General features: G+C 49.3%; 1 protein-coding gene across 16 annotated transcripts; it reads right to left on the bottom strand.

Moving 5' to 3' along the window:
• Positions 1-235: 235 nt before the first annotated feature.
• On the bottom strand, positions 236-18,439 carry ADRB2 (adrenoceptor beta 2). Of its 16 annotated transcripts, XM_059698840.1 has the most exons (5): positions 16,340-18,439; positions 14,694-15,466; positions 14,003-14,155; positions 1,380-1,484; positions 236-638 (listed from the first exon to the last, which is right to left on the bottom strand). In XM_059698840.1, exon 1 carries the CDS (start codon positions 18,189-18,191, stop codon positions 16,935-16,937), a length of 1,257 nt encoding a protein of 418 aa, XP_059554823.1. In that variant the 5' UTR covers positions 18,192-18,439; the 3' UTR covers positions 236-638; positions 1,380-1,484; positions 14,003-14,155; positions 14,694-15,466; positions 16,340-16,934. The 16 variants fall into 16 exon arrangements, with proteins under 16 accessions (XP_059554823.1, XP_059554813.1, XP_059554812.1 ...); XM_059698830.1 differs by having other exon boundaries at positions 236-1,484; XM_059698829.1 differs by lacking the exon at positions 14,003-14,155 and having other exon boundaries at positions 236-1,101; positions 1,380-9,850.
• Between the last annotated feature and the right edge of the window lie 1,223 nt (positions 18,440-19,662).

Here is a 19,662-nt window from a genome sequence, read left to right as displayed (position 1 = left end):
AGATCATCAGCTAAGTCAATCCCACCCGAGAGAGACCATAGAAAACATACAAAACTAAGGATTGGTCTGCTGACATTTCCTGGAAAGAAAGCTGTTACTTTCTTTTACCCAACTACTCACAGTGAGGAAAAGTTACCAGAAGTACCTTAAAAAACCAAATTTTATTAGAATGGTTTGGGCAGGGAGTAGATCAATTAGAAGATAAAATTAAATTATCAATGTCCTACCATAGGGAAATGCTTAAGTTAATTTTATTACATCCATATGAAATTTTATGCAGCACTTAAAAAGTATTTTAAAAGATTATTTTACAACATGTGGAGATACAATATAAGTGAAAAAAAGCAGGATACAAACCATAATTTAACATAATCTTAATTTTGTTAAATACACACTATACATCATACATATACATTAAAAAAGACCTGAAAAAATACTAACAGCAGTAATATCCAGAAGGAGGAAGTATGAGTGATTTTATTTGCTTCTTTATGCTATTTTACGTTTTCAAATTTCCAGTGATATGTATTCATTTCTTGGTTTAGTCATTCAGCAAAGATTTCTTGTGTCAACTATGAGCCAAGTATGTTGTAGGTGCTAGTGATAGAGGCAAATCTCAGCCCTCTGCAGCTTAGCCTCTAGTAAGTTGACCCAGATATGAAAGAAGAAAAATCAGTAAACAAACAAGAGGATGTGGATGGTATTATGTGCTCTGAACACATCCAATCAGGGTGATGGGAAGGGAATGAGTGGGGCCGTGCACCTGCCTTGCATGGATGGTCAGGGAGGGCAGCCCTGAGGAGGGGCCATTAGTCCTGAAACGGAAGGACATTCTCATCACAGGGAATGACCGGGCTGCGTGGACCTGACACCCTGGGCACCACGGGTCTGGGAGGATGTTTGGCTTCTATTGTAGGCCAGTGGGAGCCACAGAAAGCTTTCTCATGGGAGTGACCAGGTGACACGCTGCTCAGACAGATGGCTCTGGCTGCAGGGTGCAGAGGGGCTCCTGGTGGTGGAGGCAGAGTAGAAGCAGGGAGACCTCTTATGAGACAAGTTTTTCTTTATAATTTGCCAATTCTGGGACATCAGTTTCCACTACTGTAAAATGAGAGGCAGTTGGGCAAGGCCCATGATTTCTAAGAGCACTTCCAGGACTTAAACATTAAAATACACATTATTGTTGGGTACCTGTTGACCTGTCTTGTGAAAAATGTATAAGCTTCTAAACACAGGGCCCAAGCCTGTCTCTGCTTATCCCTAGCACATGGCCTCGCACCTGGAAGGCCCCCGTGACATACACAGTGCTGCGGGGGTCTGTGGGGAGGGGGGAGTGTCGTTCTTGTAGTGGGTTTCCTCTGCGCTTCCTGTGAACTCACCTGCTGAGACCGTTGTCCCGAAGGCAATGGGGAGCCACGGAAAGCTCTTCTGCAAAGCTGACTTCTGCGTGTTAGCAAGTGCACACGGGCGGTGCTGCAGGAGGTCTGGAGGGGGCCAGGTGTGGAAGCGGAGAGACAGAGAGACACCGAGTTTTACTAGAGAATCCCCCTGGGCTGTGGCTTTCCAAGTGAGCTCCCCTGTGAAAGCAGGGACCTGCCCCTGCCCATGGGGAAGGGCCACCTCGCAGGAGCCCACAGCACACAGGGAGACAGAGTGCGAGCTCCGCCTACTCAGAGTTGGGGAAATAAGGCACAAAGAGACCAAATGACTCATGTGCCAAGGATTTCTGACTTCAGGGCCTCCTCTCAGCTAATGTGAAAACCAGACTCTACTTAGCGTGTCATCCACGGAGCAGGAGGGCTGTGCTGTGCCTGTGCCAGATGGAAGGGAGCGTCAGGGTGGGGTGGGGAGGGGAGGGGGAGGCAAGTGTCCCAGGCAGAAACCGTGACCAATACTCCAGTACCTTCATTTGGACACTCCCTTAATCCAAGAAGGGCTAAAACTGGCCGCGGAGCTTGCCTTATGACAGCAGAGCGATCAGACAAAAGGAATAAGCCCGGTTGAGTCAGCCGAATGGTAATCCTCCTGGAGAGCATGCATGTCCAACGAAAATAGATCAGAGGCTCTTTCCCAAGACACAGCGCCTGGAGATGCTGGGACCACGCCCCTCACGTGAAGATGGGGAGGGACGGTGCCACCTCCCGGGAGATGGGGAGGGAGCTGTCCCACAGAGTCAGGGCTGGGACTCGAACCCCGCTCTTCCCATTCGGAGGTCAGGGTTCATCTCACTCCTTCACAACTCAGTCTGGGTTCAACTCTTTATTTGCCATACCTGTATTCAGGCACAACCGCAGGGGTCAGGTAAAGTGATTTCAAAGCCCCTTGTGTATATTGTGTGTTGCCATGTACACACACACACACACACACACACACACTGCTTTAGTTTGGCGAGGTCTTTTTTTTCCATTACGTAGTATGGACCATTAATATTACTTAAGTATCTGAATTCACCACCCCGATTCAAAGGCACAGTTCACAGAACCTAGAAGCAACTCTACTCCAACCCCTTTGCCATGCAGATGAGGACTGGGTCACGAAGGGCCAGTGCTCTGTCTAGACTGTGAAAGGAAAGCAGCATGCTGTAGTACACATGCCTTACTTTATTTAAAAAAATATTTTTATTGATGTCAGAGAGGAAGGGAGAAGGAGAGAGATAGAAACATAAATGATGAGAGACAATCATTGATCGGCTGCCTCCTGCATGATCCCCACTGAGGATCAAGCTAACAACCTGGGCATGTGCCCTTGGCCAGAATTGAAGCCAGGACCCTTCAGTCTGCAGGCCAACCTTCTACCCACTGAGCCAAACTGGCCAGGGTATCCCATGCCTTACTTTCTGTTCTCAAGCACAGACTCTTGAAAGGAAGGGGGTAGACCAGGGGTGGGCAAACTTTTTGACTCGAGAGCCACAATGGGTTCTTAACTGGACCGGAGGGCCGGAACAAAAGCATGGATGGAGTGTTTGTGTGAACTAATATAAATTCAAAGTAAACATCATTACATAAAAGGGTACGGTCTTTTTTTTTTTAGTTTTATTCATTTCAAACGGGCCGGATCTGGCCCGCGGGCCGTAGTTTGCCCACGGCTGGGGTAGAGAGCTAGACAATCTCCAGTTTATGGCCTTGGCAGGGGCCTGACATCTTGGCACGCTAATCAGTGAATTTCTAAAGAAGAGCTTTACCTTCTTGGACAGTTTTTGCTATCATGGTCACAATCATCCATTAGATAAACATTTACTGAATGTCCACTCTGCGGGGTCTGTTATGTACTTTTAATCTCTCTTAATTTTCATAAGACTGTGATGCAGTGTATCGCTTCTTTTCTTTTCTTTCTTTCCAGAGAGAAATACAGAAATGTGTCCAGATCCTAGACTCAGGAAGGTGGCAGAGTTGGGATCTGACCTTCTGCTCACTTCTATTATGCCAAGTGCCTCTGCTATGTGGTGATCTTGACTCCACTGTGGATACTATGTGGGTGGGGAGGGCAGGTCTCACAAGCATAGAGGACTGTGGGGCCAGGTTTCTCAGACCCCACCCTTCCCTGGGCTGCTAAGCTCAACAGTGAGCTCCCTGTTGCATCTGAGGTTTATAAGCCCCACCTAGAGGCTCAGGGTGGGATTCCTGGCAGCCAAGACCCACGGTGCTGGGCCTGGCTATGAAGGGGCCCAGAGCAGAGCAAAGATCATTCGCTGGCCAGGACTGACCTTGAGGAGTTTGGTTGGTCCATAGCTCTGAAGGGAACACAGCAAGAGCGAATCCAAAGGATTGGACTCAGACTACAGAAGAGAAATAGAGCCTGGGACATAGTTTTAAAGAGGGTTTGCTGGAGGAAGCCCCCTTGTGTTTTATGTGTACACACCTTTCAGAGCAGGCCCTGAGGATGTCCCACACAGGACAGGAATTTCCTCTAGTGTCCCCGATGGCATTGTGTTTCTGCTTTAATGTGTCCAGGAACAGGAAGCTGGCGACCTTGCAGACTATTGTAATTTTTAGAAAGTCCCAGTATTCGTCTGCTACCTGTGCATTGGGTCCAGATCTGCCCTTTGGTTTGCAAAAACTCAACGGGTTTCCTCCCAGCAGCACGCGGGATCATTTGAAGACAACTTTCACTTTTGATACCGGGGTCCCGCCAAGTGTGCTCAGCAGAGTCAGAAGTTTGCCCGCTGTGAATAGGTGTCCTCTCTAAAACAAACACATCAAAACAAACAGACAGAAGCCCGTAAACAGCATTCTGTGGGCATGCTAGGTGAAAGCGGGTCAACCAGGTACGTTTCCTGCAAGACTGTTTGTTCGCAACTGTTACTATGCTGTGCAGAGCGTGAGCGCCAGCAGAAAGCACTGGGCGAGCAACGTTTCCCAAGGGTTTGACCTCCCACACTTTTTATTTTTTCTCCCAGGGCTCCTTACTGTTTTCCATATAGACCATCAGAAATGCTGTTTGGAAAATGCTTCCCTACACAAATCCAGGTTCTCCCTAACATTGTCTCCAAGCTAAAAAACCAGGCTCCTTCAACTATTTATTTCAGGATCTTAGTTCCTGTTCTCTAGTAGGGCCATCAGATTAAAATACAGGATGCCCCTTTAAATTGAATTTCAGATAAATGATCTTTTTTAGGAGGAAGTGGGGGTATAAGTATCTTCCATGTAATATTCAGAACATACCTACATGATAAGAGAACTCCTTGCTTATCTGAAATACAAATTGAACTGCAGGCCCTGTATTTTTATTTGCTAAATCTGGCAAGCCTAGAAGGGCCCAAATGCCCTTCTTCCCTGCAAAGACGTTTCCCTAAGAACTGGACACAGTAGTCCAGGGGTGGACTATGACTGAGACAACTGATGACCTTGGGAGCCACCTTCAATTCCATTTTTTTCCGTCATGTTTTTAAAAGGAAAATAGTAATATTGTTATGAATGGTTAGTGGCCAGTCTGTGGTTGACAGGTACCAGATAGCTTTCCGAACCCACTGGGTAACTCCAGAAACCAATTTTCCCTCCCTCACCCCTGTTCATCAGTATATTTAAGTTTCTCTGGTGTTAGTATTAGGGAGCTTGATCCAAACATCATTTATAATCCCCTTTATTGTCTGTCTTCTCCACTCAACTGTAAGAAGCTTCAAAAAATAGGGACCAATCATATTTACCTTGGTCATGGTTGTACCTCTGGTAGCCGGCACAGGTGCCAGCATAGGTAAGTGTTCAAAGATCTTTGAATAAATGAATTAATGACTTAATCACACTCTGGAAAGCGAAGCAAACCAGATAAGCTGATGCTCTGAAAAGAGGAGCTTGCCAATGGGAGTTTTCCTCACGGTTGGGATTTGTCATCTACCGCACGTTTTCCCAGACCCATTAAATCCTGCTCACCTGTGTTGAAGCCAATTCCGTTGGTAGATGCCTGTGCAAAACAAGAACATCTAATTGCTATGACTAAAATAAAACATTTCAACCAAACACGAGCCATTTTCCAGAAGCTGAAATACTTCTGGGAGCCTGCAATTTTTATCGAGGTGTGGAACTTGGCCCTTCGCAGCAGGCTGGCCTGTGCCCAATGGGTGTGGGAGTGGGGCAGATCACGCCGGGTCTTCCCACAGAAACTTCCTGATCCAGAGGAATTAGGCAACGTGAACAAGGGCAGCCTCAGTGGCAGGGCAGGTATAGGAAGCAGGACATAGCATCCCATCACTCTGACCTGGTGAACGTGCATCTGGTGTCTGGCACGCGGGACCAGAAAGACTTGGAGATTTTGCTCTAAGACATAGTGACGCTGCCACCACCGAACATGAACTCACCCATGGTTGGGGCTTGTCAATATTGAAAGCATCCTGGGGACTGCCCCTGAGCAGGAGATTATCTGCAGCTTGGCAGCTGTGGCTTCAGTGCTGGGTGTGTGCATGTATGGGGGTGGGGGGTGTTAATGCTGAATCTATATATATGTAAGGCTAATAATGCAAAGTGTCCCCTCGGGAGTTCAACCGCAGACCGCTCGTTATGATGTGCGCTGACCACCAGGGGGTGGCACAGAACGAAGGAAGGCCCCAGTCAGCAGCCAGCAGCTGGGGAAGGGAGTCCCGGGCCGGCATCTGGAAGGCCCCTATCGGCCCTGATCGCCAACCAGGCCTAGGGACCCTAGCCATGCACGAATTTTGTGCACCAGGCCCCTAGTTTATTTATAAGATAAAATACAGAGAAGTACAGCAAGGAGGGCCCTGGGTTCCAGGAGGATAGCAGAGTGCAGTCTAACTTGTGTTGCTTCCTGAGGATAAGTATAAAGATCTATGTTCAAGGCCCCATCCATGCCCTTAGACAAGTCTTTTAACCTCAGTCTTTTTGTCTGTGAAATGGGAACAACCATGTTGACCTCAGATTTGTGAGGACTGGATAAGACAGCAGATATAAAAGCCCTCTGTGAATGGCCAAGAGCTGGATCAATACGAGAGAGGGTTACGACACAGTGTCCCCTTGAGCACAGTGCTCTGGCCCTCAGCGCTTGATGGATCTGGCAGGTTGCTGCCAAGAGAGCACAAAATAGCACCCAACTGGGAGCAAAGAAAGATGTTCCTTGCACAGCCTGAAGCAAAATAAAAAGAGCTTCACATTACATTATATAATTCCTTTTAATCGTGGAAGAAAACATTTGCCAAGCGCACACTTGAAGACATACAGTCTCCGTGGGAGGAGTTTTGGGACTATGCAGATTCACCTGGGAGCATCTTGATGGCCCCAACATGTAAGGCCGTAGTGAGCCTTCAATTTGGCCTGAATGTTCCTATTGATCTCCCCGAGTCTGTTTCTGGCCTGGCCCAGGCCCTTGCTGGCTTTGCTGGTACACAGGAGCCAAATGCACACAAGCGTAGTTCTAATTCATTGGAGGGAAAGTAAGGCAGGGTGTGTGGCTGCTAAGTGACTTGCTACTTCCTCTGCTGTGAGATGCTACACCCACTGGAGGCAAATTCGTTAATGCGTAAATATGTGTGTACGAGAGTCTGCCGAGCCAAGGCAGCAGGGCACCGCGTCAGACCTCGTGCCTGAAGAGGGCTTTCCTGCCGGGCTTTGTCTGTTCCTTCCTCCAGTGTCACATTCCCCGCAGTGGTCCCTTATGGAACATACTACTTCCAGCCCCACACGGTCCCCACCAGGACCCACAGACCTCTGATTCCCATGCTTCTGTTTACTTCTCTCTATTGCCAACTCTCTGCAAAGAGCACTCGGGGCTTGGAGCTGGCCGGAGGTTCTGCTTACGACTCTGGGAAGGCACAAGGCAATCTTTATGCAACCCGACCTGCCCATCCTCCCCTCCTTGCCTGGGCCAAGAATAGTCAATGATCGTGTTCTGGAAGAAACCCCACCTTGTCACTGGGTGCTCTGAGCCGAGAGGAGGGGGAGCAGAGCTGGAGGCACACGCGTGAGGCCAAGCCGCAAAGCCCAAGGCTCCAAAGTCAGAGGGCTCGGCTCTGATGCGCCACTTCCCCATCCCTCGCCAAGGACAAGCCTAGTCCTGATGGTACCCAACGCCCACTGGGTTTATATACACCCTGTGTGTAATACATACGGGTGTGTTCACAGAGGCAGCATCTGCCAGTGAACGCTCATATGTAAGCGTGCATTTCTAAGAAACACACAGTGTGCCTGTGAGCCCATATGTGTGCACCGATCTACGCAAGAGTGCTTTCGTTTGAGTGGGCATACTGTCAGAGATCGTCTCAAAGTTCAAATCGGATCTCTGCTCTACACATAGCGATGGCTTCTAAATGCTCTTAGGATAAAGACCTTCAGGTGTGGCCCCTGCCCCCTTGGGGAGCTTCATCCTGCATCTGCTGTGCTCTCCCTCTGCACACCGGCTGTACTGACCTTCTCTTAGAACTTCTTATGCACGACAGGCTTCCTTCCAGCACAGGGCCTTTGCATGTGCCTTTCTCCCTGAGTCGCATATTCTTCTCTCCTCTCTTCCTCTAGAAATGATCTGGCCTTCCTTAGCTCTCAGCCAAAACCTGACCTCCCCGGGAGAACCTTTACTGAGCTCTCCGTCTTACTAGAAGATGCCCCCAAAACACCTGTATCTCCTTCTTAGCAGCTATCCCACTTGCAACTTTGCATAATTTTTCAAAACATCTCTCTCCCATTACGCAGACTCAGGAAGAACACAGTGGCCATGCATTGAATTAAGGGTTCATATACTTACCCAGGAAGAGGGGTCAGTGTATGAGCCTGCCCTTACATAGCCCTGAGGTAGCCGTGGGACCATGACTACTAGGCATGGCATGTTCGCTGATTTGGAGCGCACGGAAGTGTTTTGGGGAACCCGCATGTGTATTTATCTAAGGAAGAATGATTAGACCCGAGTGCATCTGTGTCCTCTAGGGATGTGCATATTCACATGGAAGTAGACACAGAAAAACCTCCCAGTGAACATCTATGTATGTGAAAATGCACGTGGGTATCTGTGTCGATATGGCTGTTGGCATCAATGACCAAGTCTGTGTGTGTGTCACTGTGTTTATCTGGGAGGTGAATGTATATGTATGAGTCATACCCTTCTCTGCAGCTGGGCGGGTCCCCCTTCTGATTTTGAAGTAGGAGGGGTGTGTACATTAGGCAAATTGATTCACACAGACCTCAGTGTGATTTGCCTTGACCAAGGCAGAGTGTCCAGGAGCAAGGGGCACTGGACAAGGGGCCCATCATGGAGCAACATCCCCCTCTCTTCCTGGGCTGTTCCTTCCTGGTCTTCAGGCAGAGGCTCTGGGACCACGTGACCACGATGCTACTGGGAGGCATAACTGTTGTCACAAAACACATTTGTAATCAAGTGCCCGATTGCTCAAGGCTCTTAATTATCACCTTCCTTCTCTCTAGTCACGTTGTATTTTTAAATTGTTTTCACCTACATTGTTTTACTTGCTAACAGGAAAGTTAGAATCGCGTTGGTTGGCAGCGGCATTATTTTGGTGAATGCACGCAGCTGTGCGGGATCATGTTTTCCATGCCTACATCCTACATCCTCTTGGGCAGGGAAGGGTGGGAAGGGGAAGGCAGTGTAATTTCTAGGTCCCCGAATGCGATCCTCAGAGCACCTGACTCACCGTCCTCTACAGGAAGCTGTGGCAAAACCCAATCGCTGGCCCTCAACCACAGCCTGTTAGATCAGAATCTCAGGGGCGGGGGAGAGAGGGTGCAGGGAGAGGGGGAGGGGCATCAGGAATGTGCAATTTCTCAGAATTTCCCCCCAATCACTGCTGGGGCTCTCCGCCAGGTTTGGGACCTACTGCAGTAAAATAAAATACTGTCAGGAGATTCACACCAAAACTGACCCCACTAGCCCTTCCACGGTCCTTCAGAAAGAGATCTCTAAGGCTGGCCACCCGGGCCCTGGAGCCTGAGCCGCCTGTTCTCTGGGGCTGAGGGAGCCAGGTGAGCAGCTGTATTTCTAGAGAAACACGGCGGAACTTACACCGGCAAGGGAGCCTAACTGTTTGTGGGCAGCACAGGCTTATGGGCGCAATACATCTCACGAGAACAGTGAGTACCTCTCCCACAAAACAAAACAAACCAAACAAAGCAGGCTTGTCTGCAATATTTAGAAACATCTAATAGGCGTTTTATAGAGAGAAAAGTGGGCAGGAGAACGGAGACAGAATGGGGATGGTGAGGGCAACTCCCCGGGAAGGGCCTCTGTGCTCTGGGACACCAGGCCCGGGCTGCGAGATCAGTAATGGCTGGAAGGAAACAGGGGCTCCTGGGGACTCCGCTTTTGCTTCGTCATGGGTGTTGCTGCTGTGATTTTCAAAAAATTGTTTTCGCTTCCTGGATAAATGAACACATTCAGAAACTCTAGTCTTCCCCTCACAGCGCTGGGAAAATAAGAATGGAACAAGCAGGAGAGATGGTCCTCCCCTGGCCCGGTCCTCCCTCATGGCTGACCCGCCTCTGGCCACCTGGGCTCCAACATGAAGGGCCCGCTCAGTGCCCAGCCCACCCTGGTAATCGCTAATGTGAAACCTGAGATGTTGACACAGACCTGGGCAGAGAACTGGGAACAGCACTCCATTTCCAGATGTCAAGGGTTTCCGGACTCAAAAACAGTGATTTGACTCAGCGCAAAGCCGTGGGCCGGTACAGGTGCCTTCCTCTGCCCCCGACCTGCCAGGGGCAGCTCAGGCCTGCTGAGCTGACTCAGGTGAAGGACACCGAGCTGCCAACTCTCAGGGCAACCTGGCTTCCTGGCTTCTACTTAGCCACAACCTACTTAAACAGCATGGGCTTACCCTTTAGCTCCAAGCTCAGACATTAATCCGGCCTCTCTGGAAAAATCCCTGGAGAATCACCAAAATGCACCCATAAGCAACGCCCTCTCAGCAGGGTCCCTCTCCTCTCTGACCTGGCACAGCGGCTCTGGGTCGCACACCTGGCTTTCCTCCAGTGAGTCCTGTGATCTTCGACAATATAACTCCTTTAAGTTTCAGTTTCCTTTCTGATAAGATGGAGACAAATATAATCATGGGCCACTCTGATCACAAGAGGTGCTCTATGGAATCGAGACCCGCTGTTGCACTTTTCAAACAGCGGGTATTGGTCACCATATCACTTGAATAGACTGATGTTAACCCAAGTCCACAGGCCGGCACAGTGGCGCCTAACAAGGCAGAGGGAACCCTGCCCTGGGAGTCCCCCGGGGCCGAGACCGTGCTTTCAAAGTCAGAGCCCAGGTGCAGCGAGTGAGCTTTCAAAGAGACAAGTATAGAAACATCTTTTCATCCACCAGCAAGGGGTGGGGAGGGAGCATTCTGTTTCATTTACAAAATGCATCTCGGTAAGCCTGTTCCTCAAAATGTGGTCCATGGACCACCCATGTAGGAAAAAACCTGGCAAACTTGCTAAAATGCAGATTTTTAAACATACATATTTATTTATTAAATTGATTGGGGGTGACATTGGTCAACATGAACATACAGGTTTTAGGTGTGGGTTTCTATGACACAAGATTTGTATATTGCACTGCGTGCTCACCACCCAAATTCAAATCTTCTCCTGTCACCTTATATTAGGACCCCCTTCTCCCCCCACCCCCTTTCATCTGGCAACTACCACACTGCTGCTTGTGTTCATGCATTTCAGATTTGCAACAACATGGATGGACCTTGACAACATTTTGCTAAGTGGAATAAATCAGTCAGGAAAAGCTAAGAACAATATGATTTCACTCATGTGTGGGGTATAAAATGCAGATTCTTGAGCCCCAGCTCAGATCTCCCAATCTAGATGCCCTGGGGGTGATAATTCAGAAATGCTGACCACTGTTCCTGCTAGGCCGGTAGACCTGTAGGAATGATCATACCTGGAACATATGATACATAAAACACACACAAAGAGGCATGTAAAAGTATTTGTGGTAGGTTTAAAATCTATGAATAATCTAATTCCATTTTTATTAAAAATATATTTATACACATTGTATAGCCATGCTTAGGGCAAGGACTGGGAGCCTATGCATCCCAGGCAACAATGGCTGTGTCTAGCTGGTAACGTTATCTGTGATTGCGCTCATTTTGTGCTTTCATGATTTTTTAAATGTTCTACAATTTTTAATATTATCTTTTCAACAAGGAAAAACAAAATACCTTTAAAATAAAAGCAATGAAGCCAGATGCGCAGCACTGAAGACTTCCTGAAATCTTACAGATGTCAACCCAGGTATTTCTCACTAGAGATGATGAGACAGGCCTAGAGGAGGGAAGTGACCTGCCCGGGGTTGCCCAGCCATTTAGTGGCTGGCTATGCCAGACTCCAAGTCTCAGGCTGTTAGACCGGAGGGCTCTGAAGTGCTCGGTGCTGGCCAGGGACCTGCCTCCCTTCCTTCCAGGCCCACGAGGGTAACGGAAAGACCACAGGAAGTGCAATGATTCCGCGGGTGGGGAAGGATGTAATAGCCTTTGCAGACAGAACTGTGCAGCCCTCGTTACTCTCTCTCTGGGAGTTAGTAGGTCATTTGCAAAAGGCATGGGAAGAGCAGCTGATGAAAAGGTCTAATAGTTTGGAAAACTGCTTAACCTTCCTGCTCTATTTCTGGATTTTCAGGGCCAGAGACTGTTGAGATCCTGATTTCCCTCAGAGGTTTTCCTGTTTAGGAAGGCAGTGAAACCTCTGAAATCCAATTGAATTGGGAGCAGCGGAGCTGGGATTAGGGAACAGTCGGAATACTTTTAAAAAACATTCAGGTCTATTGTTTTCAAGGACATAGAATTCACAGACTTGAAAGGAGCTTAGTCCCGCTCCTGCTCAGTGCAGGAACTCCGTGTGCTTCGTCCTGCACTGAACTGCAATTGGGCTTCCTTGAATGCTCCCAACGACAGGAGGCTCACTATGCTGATAGGTAACCTATTTTACGCTTGGAAAAGTCTTTCCTTCACCTGAGCTGGAATCTACCTTCCTCTGAGGTTCTGCTTGCCTTCTGGTTTTCATATAGAACGGAAAAGCTCTTCTTCCTACAATGGTTTGAAAATACCCGAAGGCAGTTATCATGTACCAATAGTCTTTTTCTGCAGGCTGACCACCACCCGGATACTCAACCATTATTTATATGATAAATGTGATCAACTCTAATTAAAAATATAAACTGCTGTCTCTACTTAGCCTCTATATCTATATCAATATTTATATCTATATATTTATGTCTATCCATATCCATTTCTATATCTATATCCATATCCATATCTATCTATCTATCTATCTATCTCGATATCGCTATAGATATGGATATTCAGAGAGCTTAGAGACCACCTGCGCAGGCCATTTTATAGATCCAGGCTTCTTTTCACCTCACCTTGGCTCCTATTATTCATAAGACACCCGTACTTCTCAAGTTCTTGAAAGTGCTTGGGAAGTTTGTTCTCTTAGGTATGTCAAAAATGCCTCTTTCACATTATATTTGCACAGTCAGTGAGGTAGGGATTAGAACAGAGCTGCATTTAGTGTACGTTACATTGTTGATGAAAAGTCTCATTCAAAGTGCATTGACCCTCCTTGCTCTTTGCTGTCAGGTCACCTGTCTCCCTTGCCCAGATGATACTTCAGAATGGATAACACACTACAGGGCCACGTAGGCCTGCACATTTCCCACAAGGTTCAGCTAAGTGCTCAGTTTAGGAGACCCTTCCAGCCTGGGAACGAAAAATGAAGTTGCCAGGACCCGAGGCGGGCTGTGCCTCTGCTTTAGCCTGTGCTTGTTTAAAAGTTTCACATCCTCTTTTCAGTTTGGACTAATTCTCTGATGAAAAGACAAAGCAAAGATTCAGAGAAGCGAACTGGGCATGCCAGTGATTGGTTTCCTGTCCCAGTCCCCAGCAGCCATGCAGTCACATGCTTCGGAGGGAACATTCCTCCGTGCCCCAGCCCACAGCACTCTCCTCTTCTCTCAACAAGGTATTGCATTTCCAGTTCTTACACTTGTCCTGGCACAGCAGACAAGCTGCCTCATGCTGCTTCCTGGTTTGCATGTGTGCTGGGCTCCATGGGTGCTGGACTCACATGGTCCTGGGTTCCAGTCCTGACTCTGCAACTGGCCAGCTGTGTGGCTTTGGAAAGTTCCTGAACCTTCCCGAGCCTCCGTTTCCTCATTTGTTAGATGCGGACAATTATGCTATCTACATCAGATGGCTGTCAAGATGACATAATGCCTAAAAAGGTGCCTAGCACAGTCCCTAACATTCAGCAAGATTCCATACAAAGGATTTGTTTAATATTATTAATATGATGCTACAGGAGGCAGAGACTGAACCCTATATTTTTCTCGTACTGCACGCAGTAGATGCTCTATACTAGCCCCCAACTGATTCCGGTCTAGGCTTCCTTGGGCAGTAGGTTCACCGGAAACATTCTAAGCATCTTGTAATGACAGTTCCTATTTCCAAGCTCCTTTTCCCCAGATTCCCTCCCCCAGTAATGATCTGAGAGTGGGGAGGGGGGAGGGGGAGGGGAGACCCACCCTGTCCTGCCACTTTGCACACCTGTCAACTTGCATCTCAGGATAAGGTTCTCATTTGACAGACTCCGAGGACTTGCTGTCCAGGCAAAGAAAACTTTATGACCATGAAGCCAACACAGACCTTATGTAACCAACCTGTCAGCAAACAGAGGCACAGAGGGACACTGGCAAATTCCTGCCCCAAAAGAAACAAATCGAAACAAGAGGTAGAAAGCAAGGGACTGAGACATGCCTAAAATGCTCCTGCTTGTCAAGACCCTTAAAACTGATCAACGCTCTTCAAAGTATTCTTGAAAGGACAGGAATATGGCTAAACTCCTTTTTACCGGGGGATCTAAATTAACATTCATAGCTGAACTTCTAACTGACATTACATCAGATGCTCCTCTAACCGAACAAGCATGTATAGTATAATTTCCTAACTGCTGACCGATATCTGCTGAGGACTCTTGCTGAGTCAAAGAACATTCTTTCTCTTGTTCCCTACCGCAGATGGTTTGTTTATTGCCTGAATTTTGTGTTAATAATTTTGTGTAAAAGCAATAAACACCCCCCACTGAAATGAATTTGTTATGTGACAGCCCCAGATCAAAGCCTCCACAATGGAGGGTAAGGGCAGATTTCAATGGGCATGTGGTGGACAGGATACACCAGTTCCCGGACCTCCTGACACCCTGGCTGTAGCCCCATCTCTCGTGTCCTTGGCTTCTTACCTTGAGCAGGTCATTCCCCCTTGTAGGCTTTTGGTCTCTGCCGATGTCGAATGCTTTCTATGGGCTCTTCCAAGTCCAAGATCCGTGAGGCTACGAGGAGTGGGGGATTAGCTGGAGAAGCTGCCTGCATCTCTAGGTGTGGGGCCCAGAGCAGGAGAAGGGGAATGTGATAACAGGTATGAAAGCCTTTGGAGAAAGAGGAAAGGTGCTGAATGGCAGACACTCTCCAATTCTCCACCGTCCATTCCAAAATCATAGGCACCCAACTTTCTCCCGAGAGCTCAGCGCTCACCCAGACACCCAGCACTGAACTGACAGGAAGCAGAAGGGGCCAGTGCTTTTCTGGTTGGGGACCGTGGCTGGGACAGAGGGAAGAGAAACGTGGAATCAGCTTTATAAGCGAGTGAAATGGCAATGAACCCTGCAGGCTGATCTCCAGGCTAGCGTTGCCAAGGAGGACGCTCCACCCGGTCAAACCTGGGCCAAGCCCTGGCTCAGACACACAGGCAAAAATAGAAAGGGGGTGAGAGAAGAAATGTGTTTACTTTTGTGATTTTCCCTCATGCGCCTTCTAACAGCATTATCTCTCCACAAACAGGCAGTAACAGCTCCCAGGCCTGGCTTCCATTGATAAACCCTCCCCAACAGTTCAGCCCATAGTCAGTATCTGGGCAGCTGGAAGGTGCGCTCGGAAGGCAGCAGAATGGAGTGAACAGAGCACTGGCTCAGGGTCTGTCCCTCGCCGGTGAACCATGAAAAATCCTTCCCTGTGGCTGCACAAAATAAAGTGCTTACATCAGACAGAATCTAGAAATCGGTTTAGATTTTTGAGTTACATTTGTGGCTCTCTCCCAGGGGCACTCTCACCCCTCGAGGGGTTTTTGGCAATGTCTAGAGACATTTTTGGTTGTCACAACTCAGAGGGTGTTACTGGCATCTCATGGGTAGGGGCCAAGGATGTCAGACAATGAATAGGACATTCCCCTACTGCAGACAACTACCTGGCCCAAAGACTAGCGCTGAGGTTGAGAAATCTTGGTTTATATTAAAGTGAGAAGAGTGTTAGAGAGAAGGGAAAGGGGACAGAAGTAAAGAAAGAGGAGGGGTTAGAACCCTGTTTCTAGGTCATGGGGTGTTCATCAGCTAAGTGGCTTCCAGCTTTTCTCCCTCTGACCTATGTCCTTTCAGTTTCCCTTGAAATTACGAGGTGACGTTTAGTAGTTGTTTTTTGTTTGTTTGTTTGTTTTTGTTTTACATTAACTTCTGACTTATCCCTCAAATGCCAAGCCCTGGCGCAGCACAAAGATCCCCACTCTGAGACATAGCCAAACAATAAATATAAGCAGCTATTAAGCAAGTAGAACTAGAAGGTGGGTGGTGGGGGTGCACAAAGGGACACAACAGATGCTTCTAACTCCATTTCCATGAGTCAGTGTTTCTGATGTAACAACAAAGAGTAATCACCATAGGACCAGCGAGACGAGCTCAGCTGGGAGCAGGCAGAACTGATCTGGCGCCCCAGCATCAGGAGAGACCAAGGTTGCAGGCGACAGAATCAAAGGCCAGGGAAAGGGTTAAGCAATCAGGGCATGCCATTCCTGTGCCATTCCACATTAAGTCACCGGGCAGTTATTACAAATAGTTACCTGTGGTTTCCAGCGGGGGAGGCAAGCACACTCCAGTCGAGGGGTTTTGGAGAAACAGGTGCAATGAAGTCATGGTCAAACAATTTATTTACTGTAAACTTTAGACTTTGCTCAGGAAAACAACTGAAGCTACCCCTGAAATACCTGCCCACAACACCCTGTTTCAGCAAATAAGAGGAGCGTGTTCACAGCTGTCAGGTCCAGGCTACTCCGGATCCTCCATCCGAGGGGGCAGGAAGGAAGGTCTCCTTCAGATACACATTACCAGCAGCAATAGATTACCCCTAATACTTGACTGATGAGGTAGATACGCAGAAAAGTCATCAAAACATAGCAGCCCCAGGTCCTCTGGGACTGAAGCCCTTCAGACACACGCGGACAAGTTCCATGCAAAGAGGAACTGAACTGTACAAGAAACAACCACTCCAATAAGTGTTCTCTTTTTTACAGCTTACAAAAATAAAAAAAAGGCAGAAGGATGTTCTTCCTCCTGCACATCTCTATACAATTTCATTCTAAATTTATTACACTTAAGTTAAATAGTCTGCTTAGTGTCTTGTCAGGGAAGGGGGTCTGAAAAAGTAGAAAAGCTGCATTAGAGCAGTGAGTCATTTGTACTACAATTCCTCCCTTGTGCATCAATTCTATCATTAGGCACAGTACCTTGACGGTTCACAAAGTCTTCCCTGCCCCGGGCATCCTCGCATAGCAGTTTGCTGTCTTTCTCCTGTCCCAGGTGATATCCACTGGACTCCCCTGTGTAGTCTTGTGTAGACTTGTCATTGCTATTGGAGTAGCCATTCCCATAGGCCTTCAGAGAAGACCTGCGCAGGCACAGAAGCTCCTGGAAGGCGCTCCTGAAATCGGGGCTCCGGCAGTAGATGAGGGGGTTGAAAGCAGAGTTGACGTAGCCCACCCAGTTTAGGAAGATGTAAACGTTCTTGGGGATGAGGTTATCCTGGATCACGTGCACAATGTTGACGATGAAAAAGGGCAGCCAGCACAGGGTGAACGTGCCCATGATGATGCCCAAAGTCTTGAGGGCTTTGTGTTCCTTCAAGCAGAACTTGGAGGACCTGCGATGTCCATGCCCGCTCCTCCCATCCTCCACTTGGCTGAGGTTTTGGGCATGGAAGCGGCCCTCGAATTTGTCGATCCTTTGGAGTTGCCTTTTGGCCACCTGGAAGACCCTGGAGTAGACGAAGACCATGACCACCAGGGGCAGGTAAAAGGAAACGATGGAGGAGGCAATGGCGTAAGCCTGGTTCGTGAAGAAGTCACAGCAGGTCTCTCTGGCATAGCACTTGATGGCGTCTTCGTGGGTGGCCCGGTACCAGTGCATCTTGATGGGCAAGAAGGAGGTGAGGCCTGACACGATCCACACCAGCAGAATGACCACCCGGGCCTTATTCTTGGTCAGCAGGCTCTGGTACTTGAAGGGTGACGTGATGGCAAAGTAGCGATCCACCGCGATCACGCACAGGGTCTCAATGCTGGCCGTGACGCACAGCACGTCAATGGAAGTCCAAAACTCGCACCAGAAATTGCCAAAAGCCCACATTTTCATAAGGATGTGGCTGGCCCCAAAGGGCACCACCGCCAGGCCCATGACCAGGTCAGCACAGGCCAAGGAGGTGATGAAGTAGTTGGTGACCGTCTGCAGACGCTCGAACTTGGCAATGGCTGTGATGACCAGCACGTTTCCAAACACGATGGCCAGGACGATGAGCGACATGAGGATGGCCATGCCCACAACCCACGTCTCGTCCCGTTCCTGCGCGACGTCTTGGCCCGGTGCATGGCTTCCGTTGGACACCAGCAAGAAGACGGTGCGGTTCCCCGGTTGCCCCATGGCGCGCAGGCTGGCAGGTGAGCGCACGGGCTGCGGGCTCACTGGCCGCGCCTCAGAGGGCGGACCTTCGGCTGGGCGCTGCGGCCAGCAACGGGACGCCTAGAAGCCTCATTCAGCAGCCGTGGGGTGGGTGTGGTGGGAGCCCGTCCTGCACTCAGCTTGTGGGGTGCCTAGGGCTCGCGGTGCCCGTCAGTCCCAGCCTGAGATCTAGAGCAGCCGCCTCCAAGTGCGCGCTGCCCGTTATGTGCACAGGGCTTTAGAGGAACGGCCTCCCAGGTGACGTGCGGGAACTTTCCGCCAATGGCTCACCGGCCTCTCCAAAGGGGCGAGGCCCCCACCTCTTCCTGCCCCTCCCCTCCCCTCCCCTCTCCCGCCCCCTCCTGGGGCGGGCCCGGGCGGAGCCCAGCTACTCCGGTCATGCGGGCGGGCCACCACCCCTCCTGGCTCCCCTGGCTGGCTCCGGAGGGCTGGCGCTGGGGCTGGCACGCTTACCAGCCAACCTGGGAGCTCTGGGCTCTTCTGTGGCTGCTACCTGTCCGCCCTGGGCGCTTGTGGGGACTGAGATCTCAGGTCAGAGGGCGGCACGCGGACACTCCCCCCACATTCGGAAACAGAGGCGAGTGCCCATGGAGACACGCACCGACAGGCACACTTGCACCCCGACAGACATGCTCGGGCTTATACGGAACCACAGCCATAGACTGAGACACACCCGTGCAGCACACCGACAAACACCCTGGCGAGCTCCGAAGCCGACAGGCGCAAAGTCACCCTGCCCAACACAGAGACAGACACAGAAGCACCGAGAAGCAGAAAGGCATGGGCACACACAGAAGTAAACAACACGCGAGCGCTCACTTGGACGCGAGCAGAGCGCCCCATCCAGGTACTCCAAACCCCTCACCATGCACCCGGACCCCACGCGGTCCCCCCTCTCCTTCCCGCGCGCGCGCGCACTCACACACACATAGGGACACAGGCATATTCCCTTTCAAACATTTGGCAAGACCTCAGGAGGTGACTTCAACAGCTGCTGATTTCCTCAGCGCGCTCGCTGTCAAGTACTTTGGTGCCCTCCTTGGAAATTTGCAGGCATTGAGACATACCGTTTCAGCCTTTGGGTTTCATTTGGAGCTGGAGTGTACTATATGCATGTGTGTGTTTGGGGACGGAGAGAGAGAGTGGTATGCTTTAATGTTTCATTCTTGGGAGTGTGGCATCACTCCCTCATTTTTCTGTTGGAATGAAAACGCCTTGAACATGGAGCAGTTTTCACTTCAACCTCAACTTCTTCAGTGATCCGTTGCAACTAGAAACATCCTTTCATCTGCTGGGACGTTTGTTGATCTGTTGGGGTGAGGCATTTGAAATTGCCGCTATTCTGTGGCTTCCGACTTTGAAAAATAGCAATTTCAAAGGACTCGGGTTATTACTCTGGCTAGCATTAAGGACGTTTTGCAGGCACAGAAAG

This window comes from Myotis daubentonii, chromosome 5, assembly GCF_963259705.1.
Source record: "Myotis daubentonii chromosome 5, mMyoDau2.1, whole genome shotgun sequence".
Taxonomy (NCBI): Eukaryota; Metazoa; Chordata; class Mammalia; order Chiroptera; family Vespertilionidae; genus Myotis; species Myotis daubentonii.
Note: the sequence above shows the minus strand (reverse complement) of the source record. Positions and strands in the feature narration are given on the sequence as shown.

Excerpts from the sequence above, each read along its gene's own strand:
- ADRB2 (XM_059698830.1), bottom strand. The coding sequence starts at position 18,191 with ATGGGGCAACCGGGGAACCGCACCGTCTTCTTGCTGGTGTCCAACGGA.